At 40.3% G+C, this 20235-nt stretch overlaps 1 protein-coding gene across 1 annotated transcript in view; it reads left to right on the plus strand.

The window, feature by feature from the left end:
- The window catches only part of LOC136864688 (E3 ubiquitin-protein ligase ZNRF1), a 405587-nt gene that overhangs the window by 354706 nt on the left and 30646 nt on the right, over nt 1-20235 (plus strand). The window contains exon 2 of the mRNA XM_067142001.2: nt 5224-5319. Within this exon, the coding sequence (XP_066998102.1) occupies nt 5224-5319 (96 nt within the window). The remainder of the gene's footprint in view (nt 1-5223; nt 5320-20235) is intronic.

A 20235-nucleotide genomic window follows, 5' to 3' on the forward strand; every position in this document is an offset into this window, starting at 1 on the left:
TAAGTCCGAATTTTTGCTTCTGCGCATGCGCCGCCAATTTAATTATTTAGCATTTCACCGTGGACAAGAAAAATGATCGTGACGTCATAATTATGATGTCACGCCCCCCTGTTCCTCTATAGATAACTCATGTGGTACACCTGGTAATGGCGACGGGAGCTGTGACGTCACACAGGGCCGCCAACCCCTCCGCGCGTAACGAAGGGGGCGTAACACCAGCTGTCCCGATGTGTGTGAGTGCATCGAAATATGTACATATCCATGGCACATGAAGGAATATGGCAGAAAATGCATAATCATGGCGTATACAACGTGTGAATAGTTTAGGTACAACTATTCGGGAATGCATACCTATTATATACATTTACTTTAAGTAAAACTATACATTCCCTAGCCCAACGTATATAACAGTATAAGGAAGTGGAAATAATGCAAATCCTACTTGGAAGTCCTTGTAGAGGTGAGATGTGGGCCTAAAACTATTCGGGAAACAATAATCATATGATGTCCGTTCGTCGCCAATCAACAGGTAAGTAGTGCTGTTAGGAGTAGAAGGTGAGTACGCTGCTTATTATATTATGTGAACGTCGTGCATTCTGCTTCAATGCTGTTGAAACAGGCAGCCGTTCCATACGTCGTCACGGCATGTCCTCTATCGCCAAGTGGTTAGGTTCCTGAGGTTGGTACGTCTCTGACGATATGTAGATCGAAGGTGGAGGGGCGGTGATTCGCGGGAGCTCCAGTCGCCATTACCACGTGGTCGCGAAACCTGTGCCGGTACTGTCAATGCACGTTTCGGATATTTATTTCCTTAATGGCTCGTATATACGCATTGTGCGATATCGTGTACTTAACCCCGGAACGACTGATTCGTACATTCCGTGGCGGTGTATGTGTGTTGTAGATGTGTTATTGTGTCGAAACATGCGATGGAACGAACCTCGTGAGTGCTGTTATATTAACGTATGCTAGCTGGCTTCGTAGACGATGGCCGGCCGTACCTGCAATGGATACCAAAAGGACCGTCTGTATTAATCGGTGAGTACCGTTAGAACACACTACATCCTATTGGTACTGTGTGCATGTGCCATGTACTGTAGCGGGGTCGAAGCCGCAGAGCGGCCCTAGGCCTACATCTCTCCTCGAAAGGGAATTCCACGTCCATATAATGTTATGCCCATTGGGCTGCGGAAGGTAAAGTTTTGCCTCGAAGTAAATGCATATCATAGGTATGCCGGCAGGTTGCATGGCGTTTATGCAGGCTATTTGCATGGTGTTCCCTTCTTTATACTGTTTCGAAGCGGCGGGGAGGCCCTAGGCCTACATTCCTGCTCTACAAGGAATTCCACGTACAATGTATATTCGTTTCACGTCCGTATAATGTTATATACCGGGTGGGCTGCGGAAGGTAAAGTTTATCCTAGAGGTGAATGTATATCATAGGTATGCCGGCTGTTTGCGTTGTGTTTACGCCGGCTATTTGCATTGTGTTCCCTTCCTTATACTGTTATAAACGTTCGGATGCGGAATGTACAGTTTTACCCAGTACCTTTCTATCATAGGTGTGCATTCTGTGATTTGCTGTGCTCATTTTCTGCTGTAACCCATGGGATGCTTAGTTTTGTTTGTATGTACATTTAAATGTCAGATGTTGCCTCATGACGTCATAGTTTCATCATGGCTGACCTTCCAGAGGTTGACGGGATGAACTATGACGTCATCAACATGGCTACCCTGGCAAGAGAGCCGTAGCGCTTGGCACATATTGGCATTTAATAATTACGTACAAATTGCAAAAACTCTTAATTTTCGCATCTAAGTTCCTTTTTTGGACATAGTAGAATTCGCCCTTTAGGTTAAAAAATTTCTGAGACCCGATCTGGAGATAGCCGGCTTGTGTACCGGACCCGCAAGCCGACCGGTACTGTAGGACTCTCACCTATATCCCTCTTTTTTACTGTTCTCCACGCTAGAAAATAATGCTTAACTAACATACTATAAAAATACTCATTCTCGGTATTATTCAAACGGTTAATCAACATGAATATTAGTAAATGTGCGATTTTTACTCGAGATGGTGATTGTAAAAACAAGGCCGTTGATAATTTGCCTTTTAACAAATAAACAAACTAGGCATGTACTCTCACTGGAGAAATATTAGAAAAAATAGCTTACTAATAAATCGATTATTATTATTATTATTATTATTATTATTATTATTATTATTATTATTATTATTATTATTAAGTAGAATAGGTTGTTCGTAAGCTATGCGCCGCGGTACCGTCAAATGACATGAGGGACACCGTGGTATTGATATATGCTACTGTCATTCTTAAATCGTGGAATTTGACGTGGTAATTGATCAGTGTCGAAGTTATATAAATTGCGATAGAAGATTTTGACACCATATGATCTCAGTCGGTATGTCATACTTGCGTGAAATTGATTCAGCGCTATTTTCAATGTTGTCGAAATAATAAGAAAAATATTCTTCGAACAAAAATAACGCTGAAATGTGATGTACGAAGACGAACACACCCAAGTAACTGGGATTCTTTAAGTTTATTTCTTTCTTCTAAAATTTATTCCCTTTTCTTATTTACCAGTATTTAAAAAACATTCTACGTGCAAAATAAACTTAATTTTTGGTGAGTGTTATGAATCTCATCAGCTTATGTAGTTGTAATGAACAGAGGATTTTAGTTTATTCAACCGAACATTCGTGAGACATGGTATCTATACTGCTATATACCGGTACTAATATATAAAGAGGTAAAGTTTGTTTGTATGTAATGGCTAATCTCAGGAGCTACTGGACCGATTCTAAAACTTATTTCACTAATATAAAGATAAATTATCCCTCAGGGCTATATTTTCAAAACAATTCGGGGTGGGGGACGTGGGGAGATATAAAAATATTAGGCTAATATAGGTGTAACGCAATTGTGCAACATAAATTATTTTGGCATAGTATATTTGCATCGGCGCTGTTTGAAAAACAAGATGATTCCAAAGCAAAGGCGAGAATGTGCCACCAATTCTCCTAACAAGGTTGATGAGGCCAAGAGTTTCTTATTGTTTTATTTCGTTGCTAGTGGTTTAACATCGTACTAGTATACTGATGGTTTTCGGCAAGAAAATATGGGAAAGGACTGGGAATGGAAAGGAAGCGACCGTGGCCTTAAGCTACAGCCCCAGCATTTGCTTGGTGTGAAAATGGGAAACCGCGGAAAACCATTTTCAGGGCTGCCGACAGTGGGGTTCGAACCTACTATCTCCCGAATACTGGAAACTGGCCGCACTTAAATGACTGCAGCTATCGAGCTCGGTGTTTCCTTAAAAGAGCTTCCAAATACCAATTATCACGACTGCAACATCTTCAGCTTTTGGGATATATGTATCCTTGTAAAAGGAATTCACCTCCGTTTTCATCCCCCCCTAACAAGTATTCCCCCAGCAAATGCGGGTTTCTTTATTTTAAAGCTGATTCCAAATACCAGTTTTCACGTTTGTAACATCTTTAGGTTTTTAGGTATGTATATATACATTCTCATACAAATAATTCAACTAATTTTTCAATTATTTAACCCCCCTCCCCCGTTAAGGGTTTTTTCCGAAAACCGAAGAATACATGTTTCCTTATTTTTAAAGGAGATTCCAAATACCGATTTTCACGTCAGCAACATGTTAGGTATTTGAGATATACCTTAGATACGCTAATTAAAAAAATTCATCCACTTTTTCAGTTCCCCTTAAGTGGATTTTCGAAAAAATTATGCTTCTTTACTTTTACAGGAAATATCAAATATCAGTTTTCAATTCTGTAATATGTTACGTGTCTGAGATAATTTGCAGACATAGTCTTTTTAAAAATTCACTTCGTTTGTCACTCCTGTTCACCCCCTAGTCTTCAGATTATCCAAAAACACAAAAATACGTGTTTCTTTATTTTCAAAGGAGATTCCAAATATCAATTTTCATGTCTGTAACATCTTCAGTTTTGAGATATAAGTCCCCTAATAAAAGGTGTTCAACCCCTTTTCCCCCCTTTTCAACCCCCTAAATGGGATTTTCCGAAAACAAAAAAAAATACATGTTTCTTTATTTTTAAAGCAAATTTCAAATACCAATTTTTACGTCTGTAAACTTTTAAGTTTTTGAGATATAGATGTCCTCATTTTAAAAATTCACCCCCCTTTTCACCCCCTTAGCGAGCACTTACATGTTAATATGAATGTATCCCCGAAATTTCAATTCTTTGTGTCCAGTAGTTTTGGCTCGGCGGTGATATGTCAGTCAGTCAGTCAGTCAGTCAGGACAAGTTACTTTATATATATATATTATGGGTGTTAATATATCGGCATCTTTTTAAGGGCCCATTTAAGAGGGTTGAGAAGGTCAAGCTGACCACATTACACACCAGTATCTACAGGCCATCAGCAGTCGTCGTGGCTGACGAAGGTCTTTAATGAGTTGAAGTATTGGGGCCTGTTTGATTGCTTTGTGATCCCAACTCGTAATTGGAAGATCTCTGCTGAAGTCTCTAGTAAGCCTAGAATCGCATACTCAATTTACTTCATCGAAAGCTCATTTTATTTTAGATAAGCTGTATACAATTTTTTTCACATGAATACGCCCACAGCTGGAACTGGAATATTACACGAGAATAGAATTCAAATTGGTTTCACAGTGTGAACTGTGGGGGTATTCATATGGAAACAAAAGTGTAGAGCTTGTCTGACAAATGAGCCTTCGATGAAGTAAATACATCGAGCATGAGATTCTAGGCTTGCTAGAGACTTCAGCACGAGATTTTCCAATTACGAGCTATGATCACAAGGCATTAGTGTCGCGCAGCTGTGAGCTTGCGTTCGGCAGATGGTGGGTTCAAACTCCACCATCGGCAGCCCTGAAGATGGTTTTCCATAGTTCCCCATGTTCACACCAGGGAAATGCTGGGGCTGTAGCTTAAGGCAACGGTCGCTTCCTTTCCATTCCCAGTCCTTTCCCATATATTCTTGCCGAAAACCGTCAGTATACTAGTACGATGTTAAACCACTAGCAACGAAATAAAACAATAAGAAACTCTTCGTATGAAAGTGTCAATTCCATTCCTCATAAGGACTATAATTTGATAACTACTACTAATTTTCAGTTATGAAGTACAGTTTATTTGTTTTAAGGCATGTGATTTCTCTAATTTAAGATTTCTTTTTCCAGGTATAAAATGTCCAGTCTGCTCCAAATTTGTTCTGCCTGACGATATAGAATGTCATCTTGTCATGTGTTTAACAAAACCAAGACTTAGTTACAATGGTAAGTCCCTCTGAAGTGATTTTCTTTTAAAGTTTTTAGTGTTAGAATTATATTATGTTTTGTGTGGAGAAGGCCTTTTTAATTAGTTTTCCAGTCGGGCCACTACGAAAAAGTTACAACTCCTGTTGATTATAAAGGCATTGCTTTGATATTTTCATATGGCGTAATTTGTTACTTCAGGTGTAATAACAGAAATAATATAGGCTAGTATGCAGTTTTATTGCACTTGACCTTAAGAAATGATGTAAATTGAATAATTACAAATTATGCATATAAATGACATCTTCAGACTAACTATGTGAGAAGTGGCACTCTGTTTCTCAGTAATTTTACAAACTGAGGTTCATGTACAGTAATTAATTACAGTAATTACCGTTTTAAATACCTATACACAGAATATCGGTGGAAAAGTTGAAAATAAACATAATTAAATTATGTACAGTATACATGATGAAGAATTTTATCTAGGAGCAAGTGTTTGGGGTCTTGCGGGCCGCCAGTTGAATATATATCTGTTCTAGATAGAGGAAGGTCTGTCTTGCCAATTTGGTGAGCCAACTTAGCTTTTCTCGAAAATCTTGTCTCACCTCTGGTTCTTTCTCCTTAAGTTGCATATGCAAAAAAAAAAAAAAAAAAAAAAAAAAAAAAAAAAAAAAAAAAAAAAAAAAATTGCTGGTTACTGCATATCAACAAAATGAGAAACAACTAACTAGCCAGTTTAGTTCACAGGTCATGGGAAGACGTTTTTAACAGAACTTCGTTTGAAAGGCACATGGATGATAGAACACGTTATGACGCTTAAAGGTCGATTCACACATCTCCGGCACGTGACGGCACTCTCCGTGTCCATGTCCGTCCTTTCCGACATGAATATTGTACGTCTGTTCTCACACTTCAGTTCCGTGCAGTTCCGTACAGTTATAAGTCGGCAATGAAGTGTCAAGTGTTCCGTGATGAGTTTTTTAATTAGTGATGATGAACTGTTAATGATAGGTATAATATTGGATGAAGAGGAGAAAGAGATGAAGAAACAGTGGGTTCATCCTAAGTTATATGGAAACGCAGAGGTAAGGAAGGAGAGTTTTCTACTCTATATAAGTGCTTGACGGACGACGAAGTAAAATTTCACGGATACACTACATTTGCTTTATTACTTGAAATATTAAATAAATGAAATAGTTGATTAAGTTTTAATACCCCTGACTTTGTAGATTGGGTGCAGAAAGTGCCTTGCCGCGCCAAAGTCGGTGCCTATGTACAGACAGTCTGATTTTCTTTATCTTAAAAGCAAAAAATGTTAGTTACCTACCTTCAGCTTCCATTTTCTCGCCAATTTCGTCCCATACACGCTTCTTCAAACAACTATTCATATACACTGACTGACAGAGCAAATGCAACACCAAGAAGGAGTGGTCAGAACTTTATGCCAATTGCAGGGTAGACTGACGTCACTGAGGTATGCTCATGATGTGAAATGCGCCGCTGTGCTGCGCACGTAGCGAACGATAAATGGGACACGGCGTTGGCGAATGGCCCACTTCGTACCGTGATTTCTCAGCCGACAGTCATTGTAGAACGTGTTGTCGTGTGCCACAGGACACGTGTATAGCTAAGAATGCCAGGCCGCCGTCAACGGAGGCATTTCCAGCAGACAGACGACTTTACGAGGGGTATGGTGATCGGGCTGAGAAGGGCAGGTTGGTCGCTTCGTCAAATCGCAGCCGATACCCATAGGGATATGTCCACGGTGCAGCGCCTGTGGCGAAGATGGTTGGCGCAGGGACATGTGGCACGTGCGAGGGGTCCAGGCGCAGCCCGAGTGACGTCAGCACGCGAGGATCGGCGCATCCGCCGCCAAGCGGTGGCAGCCCCGCACGCCACGTCAACCGCCATTCTTCAGCATGTGCAAGACACCCTGGCTGTTCCAATATCGACCAGAACAATTTCCCGTCGATTGGTTGAAGGAGGCCTACACTCGCGGCGTCCGCTCAGAAGACTACCATTGACTCCACAGCATAGACGTGCACGCCTGGCATGGTGCCGGGCTAGAGCCACTTGGATGAGGGAATGGCGGAACGTCGTGTTCTCCGATGAGTCACGCTTCTGTTCTGTCAGTGATAGTCACCGCAGACGAGTGTGGCGTCGGCGTGGAGAAAGGTCAAATCCGGCAGTAACTGTGGAGCGCCCTACCGCTAGACAACGCGGCATCATGGTTTGGGGCGCTATTGCGTATGATTCCACGTCACCTCTAGTGCGTATTCAAGGCACGTTAAATGCCCACCGCTACGTGCAGCATGTGCTGCGGCCGGTGGCACTCCCGTACCTTCAGGGGCTGCCCAATGCTCTGTTTCAGCAGGATAATGCCCGCCCACACACTGCTCGCATCTCCCAACAGGCTCTACGAGGTGTACAGATGCTTCCGTGGCCAGCGTACTCTCCGGATCTCTCACCAATCGAACACGTGTGGGATCTCATTGGACGCCGTTTGCAAACACTGCCCCAGCCTCGTACGGACGACAAACTGTGGCAAATGGTTGACAGAGAATGGAGAACCATCCCTCAGGACACCATCCGCACTCTTATTGACTCTGTACCTCGACGTGTTTCTGCGTGCATCGCCGCTCGCGGTGGTCCTACATCCTACTGAGTCGATGCCGTGCGCATTGTGTAACCTGCATATCGGTTTGAAATAAACATCAATTATTCGTCCGTGCCGTCTCTGTTTTTTCCCCAACTTTCATCCCTTTCGAACCACTCCTTCTTGATGTTGCATTTGCTCTGTCAGTCAGTGTATTTCGAATCAACTAAATTATATAGAAAAGAGTGTGCTTTCACTAATTCAATCAGCAGTTCGTCCTTCATTTTGGGAGGTAAAGAACAGTTCAAACGTACAGAGATAACCTCAGTACTCGAAGAAAGCAGAGAAGCAGGAAGGCGGGAAGAGAGAAATCACGTCCGTGAAAACAAGAAAATATCGTTTTCGAGCGAATACGTATTGGCGGCACGGATCACGGAGAAGCACTGAAGGTCACGGCGAATAACGTCAGCGGAAGTGTTGGAACTTTTCCCTTCGTTTACATGGCGACGATATTTTATTTTCACGGAAGATGCCGTCACGTCACGGAAAGCGCCGTCACGTCCCGGAGATGTGTGAATCGACCTTAATACAACCCACATAGAGTCAATACAACAAATGGTCACCTCTGACAGTAATACGTGTAGTGTAATGGGTTCCCAGGCTGAGATTGGTGTTTTCAGCCATATATTTTTTGCATCCTCACTCCAACATGAAAATAACGGGAGATAGTTCTGGGACACCCGTTTTGTTCCTTGGCATAATTCAAATACAGTAAGTTACGTCAAGAAGTTGCTATGCATAGAAATATGAGGTAGATCTCGAAAGATATCCGAAGGCTCTAATATGATTCATTAGCAGCTGTTGCTACAGTGATCTGCAACATGTAAAGAAGTGGCTCTACAGTACTCCGCCACGGTCACATTTATGACTTATAAGGCACATCGTCAGCTCCCCCACGGAACGGGATAGTCACAGGATCTCCCCTCTGATAGTGGTGGGCCTGCCACATACAAATATTCCAGATTTCTTAATTCTTATATTAAATTGTAATGAGTAATATATATATAATAAGAGTTTTGTCTGTACATAGCTCAGAATTTGAAATTAATGGTATTTTTGTATCTGTCATGTCCACAGTAACAAGGAGATGCACTTTTTACTTTTCCGTAATTTATGTCTGTCTGTATGTATGTATGTATGTATGTATGTATGTATGTATGTATGTATGTATGTATGTACATGCATCGCGAGAAAACGGCTGAAGAGAATTTAATGGAAAACAGTATGTGAAGTCGGAGGGTGAGCCACTACAATCTAGGCCAGGGCCATCCAGCCATTGCGCTCCGGGAGCGCGCCCGCGCTCTGGGAGCACTGGGCAGTCAGACTAGCGTTCCTTCCCCTACCACCACTACAGTGTGGCAGCGAGGAGACCTGAGACGGACGATTTTCAGACCGCGCTGATTAGATACGTACGTACAGTCGTGCGTCCGACGGCATTTGTGGGTTTGTTGACATCATAGTGATAGGGCTGTTTTGCCATAACAAATATACTGCATATACAAATCGAAAGGAACTCCGATGTATGGAATGTGCAGGAAACGAAATCAAGTGAATACAGTAACGTGATTTATTCAAAAATGAAATTTGAACATATCTGAGAGGTAAATTCAACAAAATTTTACCAATATTCTTAAACAATTACACAAGTTTCTATCGCTCATCATTGCACGATGTTTACTTTTGGTAATCTTAAGAACCGAAAAGAAACGCTTACAAATGTACGTCGAGCCGAACATTGACAGAACTTTACATGCATGCTTATACAAAAGGAGGTATTCTTGCGGAAAGTCGCTGTACAATTCTTCAACTTCGTGACATTAGAAAGCGGTCTTTAAGACGAACATTGCACTACAGTTCAAGCAACTCTTATTGAAATAGCTGTGGAGCATTGTCTGCACTAAGATAAAATGGTCGAACAAATACATCTAACACCGCTTGGAGTTCTGATAATTCTGAAAATCTCCTTTCAAGCTCTTCTTGTAATTGACGAATTACCTGCAAGTAGTCATCAAAGTCGACACCTTATTTCACTGTTTCAAGCAATGGAAAATGTCCTGTGTTCCTTGCACGCAACTGGTTTATCCACAAAATCAATTTTCTTTTGAACGCTTGAATTTATCCCAGATATTGTGTTTTTCGCCCTGAAGCGAAGTGTTCAAGGTATTCAGATGGGAAGTAAAGTCAATTAAAAAGGCCAAGTTCGCCACCCACTTAGGATCACACAAAAGAAATTCGGGCCGCCCTTTTATGTCATAAAAGGTATCTATTGCATTCCGCAAGCAAAAAACTCGATGGAGCACCTTCGCCTTGCTCATCCATCTTACTTCTGCAAGGTACGGGATATCCGGATACTACTCCGCTTCGATGTCATCCAACAACTCTTTGAAACTTTTTTTGCCACTATCCCCCGATTGCGAGCTCACAGCTGTGCTCCCCTAACTGCACGGCCAACTCGCCCGGTACTCTTTGAATTGACGGTGCGTGAGTCCATGGGAGCGAAGAAAATTTACCATTCGTACAACTGTCCCCATTACGTCTTTAAGCTTGGCGACTTTTGCACAGACTACCTCCTGGTGTATCAAGCAGTAGATCGCCGCCATTAGGGTACTACCCCTCTCAGCCATTTTTAATTTTAGATAGCTGAGGAACCCCGTGCGTAGACCACGTAAAACAGGAGCTCCATCCGTCTTTACACTCGTCAACCGCTCCCATTTTAATCCCATTGACTCAAAAACACCCTCCACTACTTGGAAAATATCGAAACCGGTAGTGGTGTCTTTGAGAGCTGTCAAGTCCAGAAAATCCTCGGTGACCCGAATATTGTCATCCACCCCTCGAATGAAAATAACGAGCTGAGCTGTGTCCGCAATGTCGGTTGATTCGTCGAGGGCGATGGAAAATTATACAAAATTTGCTGACTTCTCCATTAATTTCTGTTCCATATCAACGGCCATATCGTCTATTCTGCGAGTCACAGTTTGATGAGAAAGAGAGATTTTTTGTCAAATTTCTCAAGTAGCTCCATAGGACAAATACATGCCGCCGCGTCCATTAGTCACTCTTTCATTACATTCCCTTCCTTGAAAGGTTTCCCAGCTTTGGCAGTTCGCGGCGAACTTTTGTAGCTTGTTCGTAAATTGGGTCCACCAACCTCACTCTCCTCAATCTCCTGTCAGACAAAAATACGGCAAGTCACAACTTTAGTGTTTCAGATAATTCAGTCCTTTCTTCATTCCCGTTTGAAAACAAGCATTTAAAAATTAAAACAATACTTACAGAACAGTGCTGCTTGAAATTTTCTTTCAATTCTTCCAACTTCGATTGGCGACTGGCGTATGTCAAATCACCGTAATCATCCCTGTGGTTGGCACTGTAGTGCCGTTCCAAATTGTGTTTTTTTAAACGCATTAAATCTTGGTGGCACACTAAAAATTTGGCATGCACTTTATAAGCTGTACAGAAAAATGAAATTTCCAATTCTGCTTTAAAGGCTGCTGCTTCAACACTCCTTTTCTTTTTGTATGATGTTCAGTCATGACTGCGAAACTGATTTAGTTACACGCTGTCAACAAAGCGCATTGGACTAGACTACAGTGACTCTATATGTATGTATAGAGTCACTGTAGACTAGACTAGCGACTGATGGATCGGCTGCTTTCCTCGGCGCGGCGGGCAGACCGCTTGCTCAGCCAGCCAAGCTCCTACCACCACTACTGAAACTACCTTCCCCCAAAGCGCTTGGAGCACTGGGTTAGAGCGCGGCCAGAGCGCTAGCGCTCGGGGAGCGCTGTTTGGATGGCTCTGATCTAGGCTATAAATCATTTTACTCATGCTGAGTGAAATGATACCGGTAGTTTAGGGGAAGGCCTAAAATTTAATTCTAAAATATTTCTTATTAGTAGTCCTGTCGATAAATACTAGATAACGAAAGTTATATAGAATTAAATTTTCGATCATTTATGTCATACAGTGTTACCGTGCCGGCTTTGATAACACAGATATTCACGAATTTGTATTTTTGTTGCAAAGTCCATATCACCGCCGAGCCACGAAAAAATGGGTTAACAGAATTTAATGAAAGTCGATATGTAGAGTCGTGGAATTAGAAACCACAGTCTAAGTTATAAACAATTTTGTTCACCCTGGATGAAATTGTAGTTTAGGGGAAGGCGCCTAAAATTTAGTTTTTAAATACCTATGTTATTGGTCCTATCAAAAAGTACTACATAACAAAAGTTATAGAGAATACAATTTCCGACCATTTATGTTTTATTCAGTTTTACCGTACCGACTATGATACGAGTGGTATTTCAGTGTCGGAAGAAAACTAAATGTGAAGGCCTACGATATTGAAAGCGTATAACATTGATCAACAATAACATTACATTGACCATTGTTTGTTGTGATGTTCTTTGTCTCTTATGCTGCCGCTCAACTCAAGATAGATGGGATTATTGCTGTGTACCGAGTATAACAGCCTGACTGAATATTGGCGGGAAATAGCTGGGGAATTAGAAAACTTTCTTCTCTAGCATGCCATTCCTTAGTCCATACATTTTCTGATACTGCCGGTACGTAACAGACTGGTTCATCATAGTATTCCAGCTATTCGACCCCTACTCTGACACGCTGTTTTGAATGAACAGTGTGCACATATAAGACAGGGGCTCACTTTGTAGTAGTAGTAGTAATAGTAGTAGTATGACCTGGTCTAGAATTACAATTTAGGCCTATTCCAAATTATAGCACCACAATTCACTAAATAACTCAAAATTCAACCTTGAAAAGAGCCGTTTCTTAAGAAAAGCTTCTTCCTCTTCACGTTTATTAAATTCTACATTCATTTTATTCCAAATTAGCAGTGAAGACAGTGGCGAAGCGTGAGCCAAATAAGGGGGTAGACAGATATTTTTCATGCTATCTATATACATAAAATAAGAGTTTTGTCTGTACATTGCTCAGAATTTGAAAAGAATGATATATTTGTATCGGTCATGTTCACAGTAACAAGAAAATGCATTTTTTTCTTTTCCGTAATTTCTGTCTGTCTGTCTGTCTGTCTGTCTGTCTGTCTGTCTGTATGTATGTACACGCATCACGACAAAACGGCTGAAGAGAATTTAATGAAAATCGGAATGTAAAGTCGGGTGGAGAACCGCTACAATCTAGGCTATAAATTATTTTAATCACGCTGAGTGAAATGGTAGTTTAGGGGAAGGCCTGAAATTTAATTCTCAAATATTTATGTTATTAGTGGTCGTGTCTTAATGAAAATCGGCAGACAAACATGGGAAAATATAAGTCGCTACAATATAGGCTACACACGCTGAGAAAAATGGTAGTTTAGGGGAAGGCCTTAAATTTAATTGTCAAATATTTATTGTATTAGAGGTTGCATCTTCACGAAAATTGGTATGCAAAGTCGGAGAATATGTCGCTATAATCTAGGCTATCAATAATGTTATTCACACTGAGTGAAATGGTAGTTTAGGGGAAGGCCTGAAATGTAATCTATATATATAAAATAAGAGTTTTGTCTGTACATTGCTCAGAATTTGAAAAGAATGGTATTTCTCTATCGGTCATGTCCACAGTAACAAGGAAATGCAATTTTTACTTTTCCGTAATTTCTGTCTGTCTGTCTGTCTGTCTGTCTGTCTGTATGTACACGCATCACTAGAAAACGGCTGAAGAGAATTTAATAAAAATCGGTATGCAAAGTCGGGGAATAAGTCGCTACAATCTAGGCTATAAATAATTTTACTCACGCTGATTGAAATGGTAGTTTAGGGGAAGGCGTAAAATTTAATTCTCAAATATTTATGTTATTAGTGGAGATATCTTAATGAAAATTGGTATGCAAAGTCGAGGAAGTAGGTTGCTACAATCTAGGCCATAAATAAATTTTATTCACGCTGAGTAAAATGGTAGTTTAGGGGAAGGCCAAAAATTTTATTCTTAAATATTCAAGTTATTAGTGGTCCTATCTCATTGAAAATTTGTATACAAAGTCGGAGAACGAGCCACTAAAATCTAGGCTATACATAATTTTATTCACACTAAGTAAAATGGTACTTTGGAGGAAAGCCTAAAATTTAATTCTCAAATATTTATATTATTAGTGGTCGTATCGATAAATACTACATAACGAAAGTCATATAGAAATAAATTTCCGACCATTTATGTCTTATACATTTTTACCGTACCGACTATGATAACACAGATATTCATGAATTTGTATTTTTCTTGCTAAGTCCATATCAACGCCGAGCTCCGAGAAAATGGGTTAACAGAATTGAATGAAAATCGGTTTATAGAGACTGCGAATAAGAAACTACAGTCTAAGCTATAAACAATTTTATTCAAACTGGATTAAATTGTAGTTTGGAGGAAGCTGCCTGAAATTTAATTTTTAAATACCTATGTTATTGGTTTTATCGAAAAGTACTACATAACAAATGTTACAGAGAATACAATTTCCGATCATTTGTTTTATTCACTTTTACCGTACTGACTATGATAAGAGTGGTATTTCAGAGTCGGAAGAAAACTAAATGTGAAGGCCTACAATATCTAAAGCGCATAACATTGATGAACGATAGCATTATATTGACGACTTTTAGTGGCGGTGTTCTTTATCTCTTATGCTGCCTCTCAACTCCGTTAGATGGGAATACTGCTGCGTACCGAGTATAATAGACTGACTGATTACTGGCGGAAAATAGCCGGGGAGTTAGAAAACTTTCTTCTTTAGCATGCCATTCCTCTGGTTCATACATTTTCTGATACAGCTGGTACGTAACACACTGGTTCATTATAGTATTCCGGCTGTTCGATCCCCAGTCTGATGCGCTGTTTTGAATGAGCAGTGCGCATACTCAAGGCAGAGGCTCACTTAGTAGTAGCAGTAGTAGTAGTAGTCCTATGGCCTGGCATAGAATAACAATTTAGGCCTATTCCAAATTATAGCACCACAATTCACTAAATGACTCAAAATTCAACCCTGAAAAGAGCCGTTTCTTAAGCTTCTTCTTCCTCACTTTTATTAAATTCTACATTCATTTTATTCCAAATTAACAGTGAAGAGGGGACTTTCTCCTCTGGCTTGGAGGAGAAATTTTCCTCCAAGTCAGATAGATTTTTCCGCCGCCAGTGTAGTGAATTGATATTTACCGACTCATCGTGTACTCCTAGGAAATAGATTAGTAAAAGGACATGATTTTTGCTCTAGGAGTCTCCACTATTCGACCCCCTTCCCGCCGAAGAAAAGAGTTCACGGATCACGGCTCTCTGCAGCTTGGTCATCCCAGCTCTGAAACTTTGGACTGCAATATCGGGAGCTTAGACCTGTTTGTTAAAAGTGAGAAAATGTGTGGTTTGTGATTTAATCGAGTATTTCGTATGAAAGCATTGCTTTTAATTGCGCCATTCCTACTGACGTCACTGTAATGTTTGTTCATTTCAGTAGGGAAAACCAGTACGACAGTCTGAGGATGTAAAAAGGCAGGTGGAGACTGAGTGTCAACCATTAAAATGAAAGCTTCCCAACCTTATTGTGACCGATGGTCTGCAAGCGGGTCTACCATTACAGTGAAAATTCCCTAACTCAGTCTTCATATGAGAAAAGATGTTTGGTGACATCGCCGTCGCGTTTCTAGGGTAACGTTAAGAGCTTTGCAATTTAATACAATCTTGCTCACAACGTGTACACTACCTAACCTAGAATTCTGTATACAATGTAGAATTCCGTAGCGAAGCACGGGTACATCAGCTAGTTTAATCATATTATCAGTATTATATTAATGACTCTGAAACTAAGACATGTCCTATAACAACCTACTGTATAACCCTGCGTGCACTCCTTTTATTTCTGTGACTGTTATTCATAGCGTTCTACGGAGCAAAATACCAGTTTACTTGAGAGATGACCTTCAGTACCTATCATCCAGAAATAATCACCAAACAAGGTCGTTAACTAACTCCTTGCTAAGTTTTCCTACTCACCACACTACTAGTAACAGTGATTAATTCTTCCCCGCTACTATCCGCCTGTGGAATTCCCTGCCGGCTGAAATTAGAAACATTCCTAGTACTCAGCTGTTCAAAAGAATGTTGTTGCAAACATTACTTATATATCAGAACATAACCTATAGAACATATGTAAGATGATGTACTTTCTTCCTGTAAATATTAACCGTAGGATCTATGCCATGAGCTTTACCGGTTAGTCTATAAGTTGCACACTTGTAGTATGTTGTAGAATTTAACATAAATTAAATAGTGTATTATGGTTGGGCATAATAGCAGGATCTATAGCCTGAACTACGCCATAGAAAACAAGACGATAATAAATAAATGAATAAATAAATATATAAATAAATATATAAATAAATTGGCTGTGGGGAACTGTCAAATAAGAACGTACTTTTATAATTAAAAATAGCAATGTAATTAATTGTTACGTAAATTTAATGAGAGGTTAAAAATAGATTTTCATACAACTCACCTTAAACAATATTCTTGTAAAAGAGTTCAATCCGCCTGTCCTTCATTTCAGCAAATATGTCTGTTACTATCGTCTTGTCCGACTCGTTGGCTGAATGGTCAGCGTACTGGCCTTCGGTTCAGAGGGTCCCGAGTTCGATTCTCGGCCGGGTCGGGGATTTTAACCTTCATTGGTTAATTCCAATGACCCGGGGGCTGGGTGTTTGTGCTGTCCCCAACATCCCTGCAACTCACCCACCACACATAACACTATCCTCCACCACAATAACACGCAGTTACCTACACATGGCAGATGCCGCCCACCCTCATCGGAGGGTCTGCCTTACAAGGGCTGCACTCGGCTAGAAATAGCCACACGAAATTATTACTATCGTCTTGAAGTCAGGCGTCTTGCTAAGATGCCACAGCAGTTCCTTCTGTATAGGTAGAGTTCCCAAGTTGGACAGTCTCTGGTTGGTCATCGAATTCCTTAAATAGGTTTTAATTCGTTTCAAGGTACTCATAGCGCGTTCGCTAGAAACTGACGTTAACGGAATAGATAGCATCAAGTTAAGGAATTTTGTTGTTTCCGTATACACACTCTGGAGTTCATTATTAAGAATGTACGCCAATAGTTGCTGGGGTCGAATACATTTATCGGGATCAGAGTAAATGTTGATAAGTTCGTTCTTGGAAAACCTTAGGGTACATGGCCATGAGTTCGTTTAAATGCTGCTGGGGAAATTGTGAATGATAAATATTAAATTTAGTTTCATCAATTCGTTCTACGAAACGAAGGCTTTCGTAATGACCGAAACGTGTTTCTAACTGAAGCAACACTGAATCAAGAACCTCGTAGGCAACTCTTCTTTGACCCTGGTTAGTATTCACGACAGTTGAACACAAAGCAGAACATTCTTCTTCAATTTCTTTAATTACTTTATCACTTCTGAGCGATCTGATGTTAGTAGTAGCAACCTTCACCTCTTTAATACACAAATTTACATCAGAAGACGTTTTCGACTGCAGAATGCTAAACAAGAAGTCGGTGTAGACAAAAATTCTAGAAAAGAGACAGAGGAGGAACACAAATTTGTGATTGTTCAATGTATTGTCTATTCCTATTGCTATCTGGATTGATTCTGGATTCCAGTTGTCAGAATTTATGATATGATCCACTGCTCTTTTCAACTCGGGATAATATTTTTTCACGGTCATAACAGCCCGAGAATGATAATTCCATTGGGTAGGAGAAGGATGAGGAAGCTGAAAACCTTGCTCTCTCAGCAGTTCTGCACGATGTGAAGAACGAGAGAAGAATGTGTGGAAGACAGATAAATTGCATATGAACAATTTCACCTCTTTTATAGTTTTCGCAGAATGAAGAAGAACCAAAATGAGTTGATGGGGGTAACAATGTACGAAGATGGCATGAGGATAAGACTGTCCGACAACTGTCTGGACACCTCCTTTATGACCAGACATTACTGTAGCTCCGTCATACGTCTGACATACGAGTCTGGTATAATCAATGTTCCATTCTTTCAGAACTGAGGTTATGACATCAGCTAAACCCCTAGCAGTCTTATCAGCAGGCACGTCATAAAAGCCTAGAAACCGCTCTTCGACTTTACCATTAACACAATACCTCACAATAATACTTAATTGTGATTGAATGGAAACATCTGTAGTTTCGTCATCTTGGACAGAAACAAATTCAGCTAATTCTATCTCTTTTCGAATACGTTCCTGAACGGCAACAGTAACAGCTTTAACCAAATAATTTTGTGTGTCACTAGAAGTACCTTTGGAGACATTTTCTGATTTTAAATGGTCTTTCATGAAAGATTCCTCTGAAGCCAGTAAGTCAAGAGTAGCCAAGTAATTCTCTTTATTAAATGAACATAAAGAACAACATTGACTTTCTCGATGACCCCTGAACGGCAATTCCTGAATACATAAGTGGCAAACAACGTCTACTAATCTGCTGACAATTTTCCTATTTTTTTGAAACCATTTCATTGTGTTTAATGGCCTGTAGTCTCTGCCCCTCTGAAACGGCATGATCGATACGGCACCGCCCCAGCATGTGAAATTTCTCGGCGCACTGTATATGATTCTCAGATGCCGCGTGCTTTTTAACTTTTTTCTCGAATTTTTTTATGGTATTTACACCCGTTCTGCGCCAAGAATCTTCCCCGTCAACGCCAAACATCAAGCAATAAAAACACAATAACTTTTGTTCGCGACCTTTACCCGTTCCACACAGCCACTGACATTTATCATACCAGCTTTTCTGAAATTTTCGAACAAATTTTCCGTCCTGTTGTGATAATGTTAGGTTAGGCCGTTTCTGTAAAGTTTTTATCGTTATCTTCTGTTCTAACGACAAGGAGGAAATACCATTGTTAAGTAAGTACACCACTGAATCGAAGTCAGGACTGGTAAATTCAGAAGCCATGATAGGCCTATCATAAATAAACACAAACTTCCACACGAGAAAACAAGAACTGCACTTTATATTTTATCACCAGTAACTATTCACTATTCCTTTATAATGAAAAATTAACACTTAGGCCTATCACTTAATTGTAAGGTGCTAGCACACGCATACACTATTAGCCACCTTGCTCTCACGTCTCACACCACATTCGTAACTTTGAAACTGCAACTGTTCGTTCCCGTTATAATGCTGTACCGTAACTCATATTGGTGGGCAAGAAAATGCATGTACTTGAAGGGTTTTAGTGCTATTAATCATTTATTAGGTGTAAGTTTGCTGTATTTCGTATATGAATATTATTATATCATTTATTTTTAGTCGTGTCTTATAATAAAGTAAATTCTAATTAATTACATTTAAAGCATGCCTGAGATGGTAGCCAATAAGAGCACCTGTATAACTGAGGTCCAAATACTAGCCAATGAGAGCAAGAAGAGACGCTGGTAAGTCTGTCTACTGGGCGGAGCAATCTCGCTATAGGAAAGTAATAGTTCCACAGTCAGCACCTACAGATAGCGTTAGTGTTTATCTATCTGAAAGCTTTGAAAATCAAAGGGAAAATACACAGAATGGACAGCGTCAACTTTTGTATACGTGCTTCATGTACCTGACGCGAGCTCGAGCATTGCCGAAGTGAGTCGAAAATAAGTAAAGCGGGGAATACAAAATGTCTTGTATATGGAAATAATTAATGTTCCATAAATATAATTGAATTTACTAGACAATTTCTCGTTCACAAAACTTTAAGGGTACACGCTGTCTACCCTGTCTCCCCTGACGCTTCGCCCCTGAGTGAAGAGGGGTGTTTCTCCTCTGGCTTGAAGGAAAAATTTGCCTCCAAGTAAGATAGAATTTTCCGCCAACCGGTGTAGAGAACTGAGATTTTCCGACTCATCGGGTACTCCTAGGAAACAGATTAGTAAAAGGGCATAGTTTTTGCGCTGGGAGTCTCCACTATTCGACATCCCCACTCGGCCGAAATAAGACGAAGAGTGTTCACGGATCACGGCTGTCTGCTGCTTGGTCATTACAGCTCTGGAACTTTGGACTGTTAAATCGGCAGCGTAGTACTGTTCGGTAAAAGTGAGAAAATGTGTGGTTTTTCATTTTATCGAGTACTAGCTGATGTACCCGTGCTTCGCTACGGAATTTTACATTGTATACAGAATTCTAAGTTAGGTAGTGTACACGTTGTGGGCAAGATTGTAGGAAATTGCATAGCTCTTAACGTTACCCTAGAAACGCGACGGGGAAGTCACCAAACATCTTTTCTCATATGAAGACTGAGTTA

The sequence above is a fragment of the Anabrus simplex genome, chromosome 2 (genome assembly GCF_040414725.1).
Source record: "Anabrus simplex isolate iqAnaSimp1 chromosome 2, ASM4041472v1, whole genome shotgun sequence".
Lineage (NCBI taxonomy): Eukaryota > Metazoa > Arthropoda > Insecta > Orthoptera > Tettigoniidae > Anabrus > Anabrus simplex.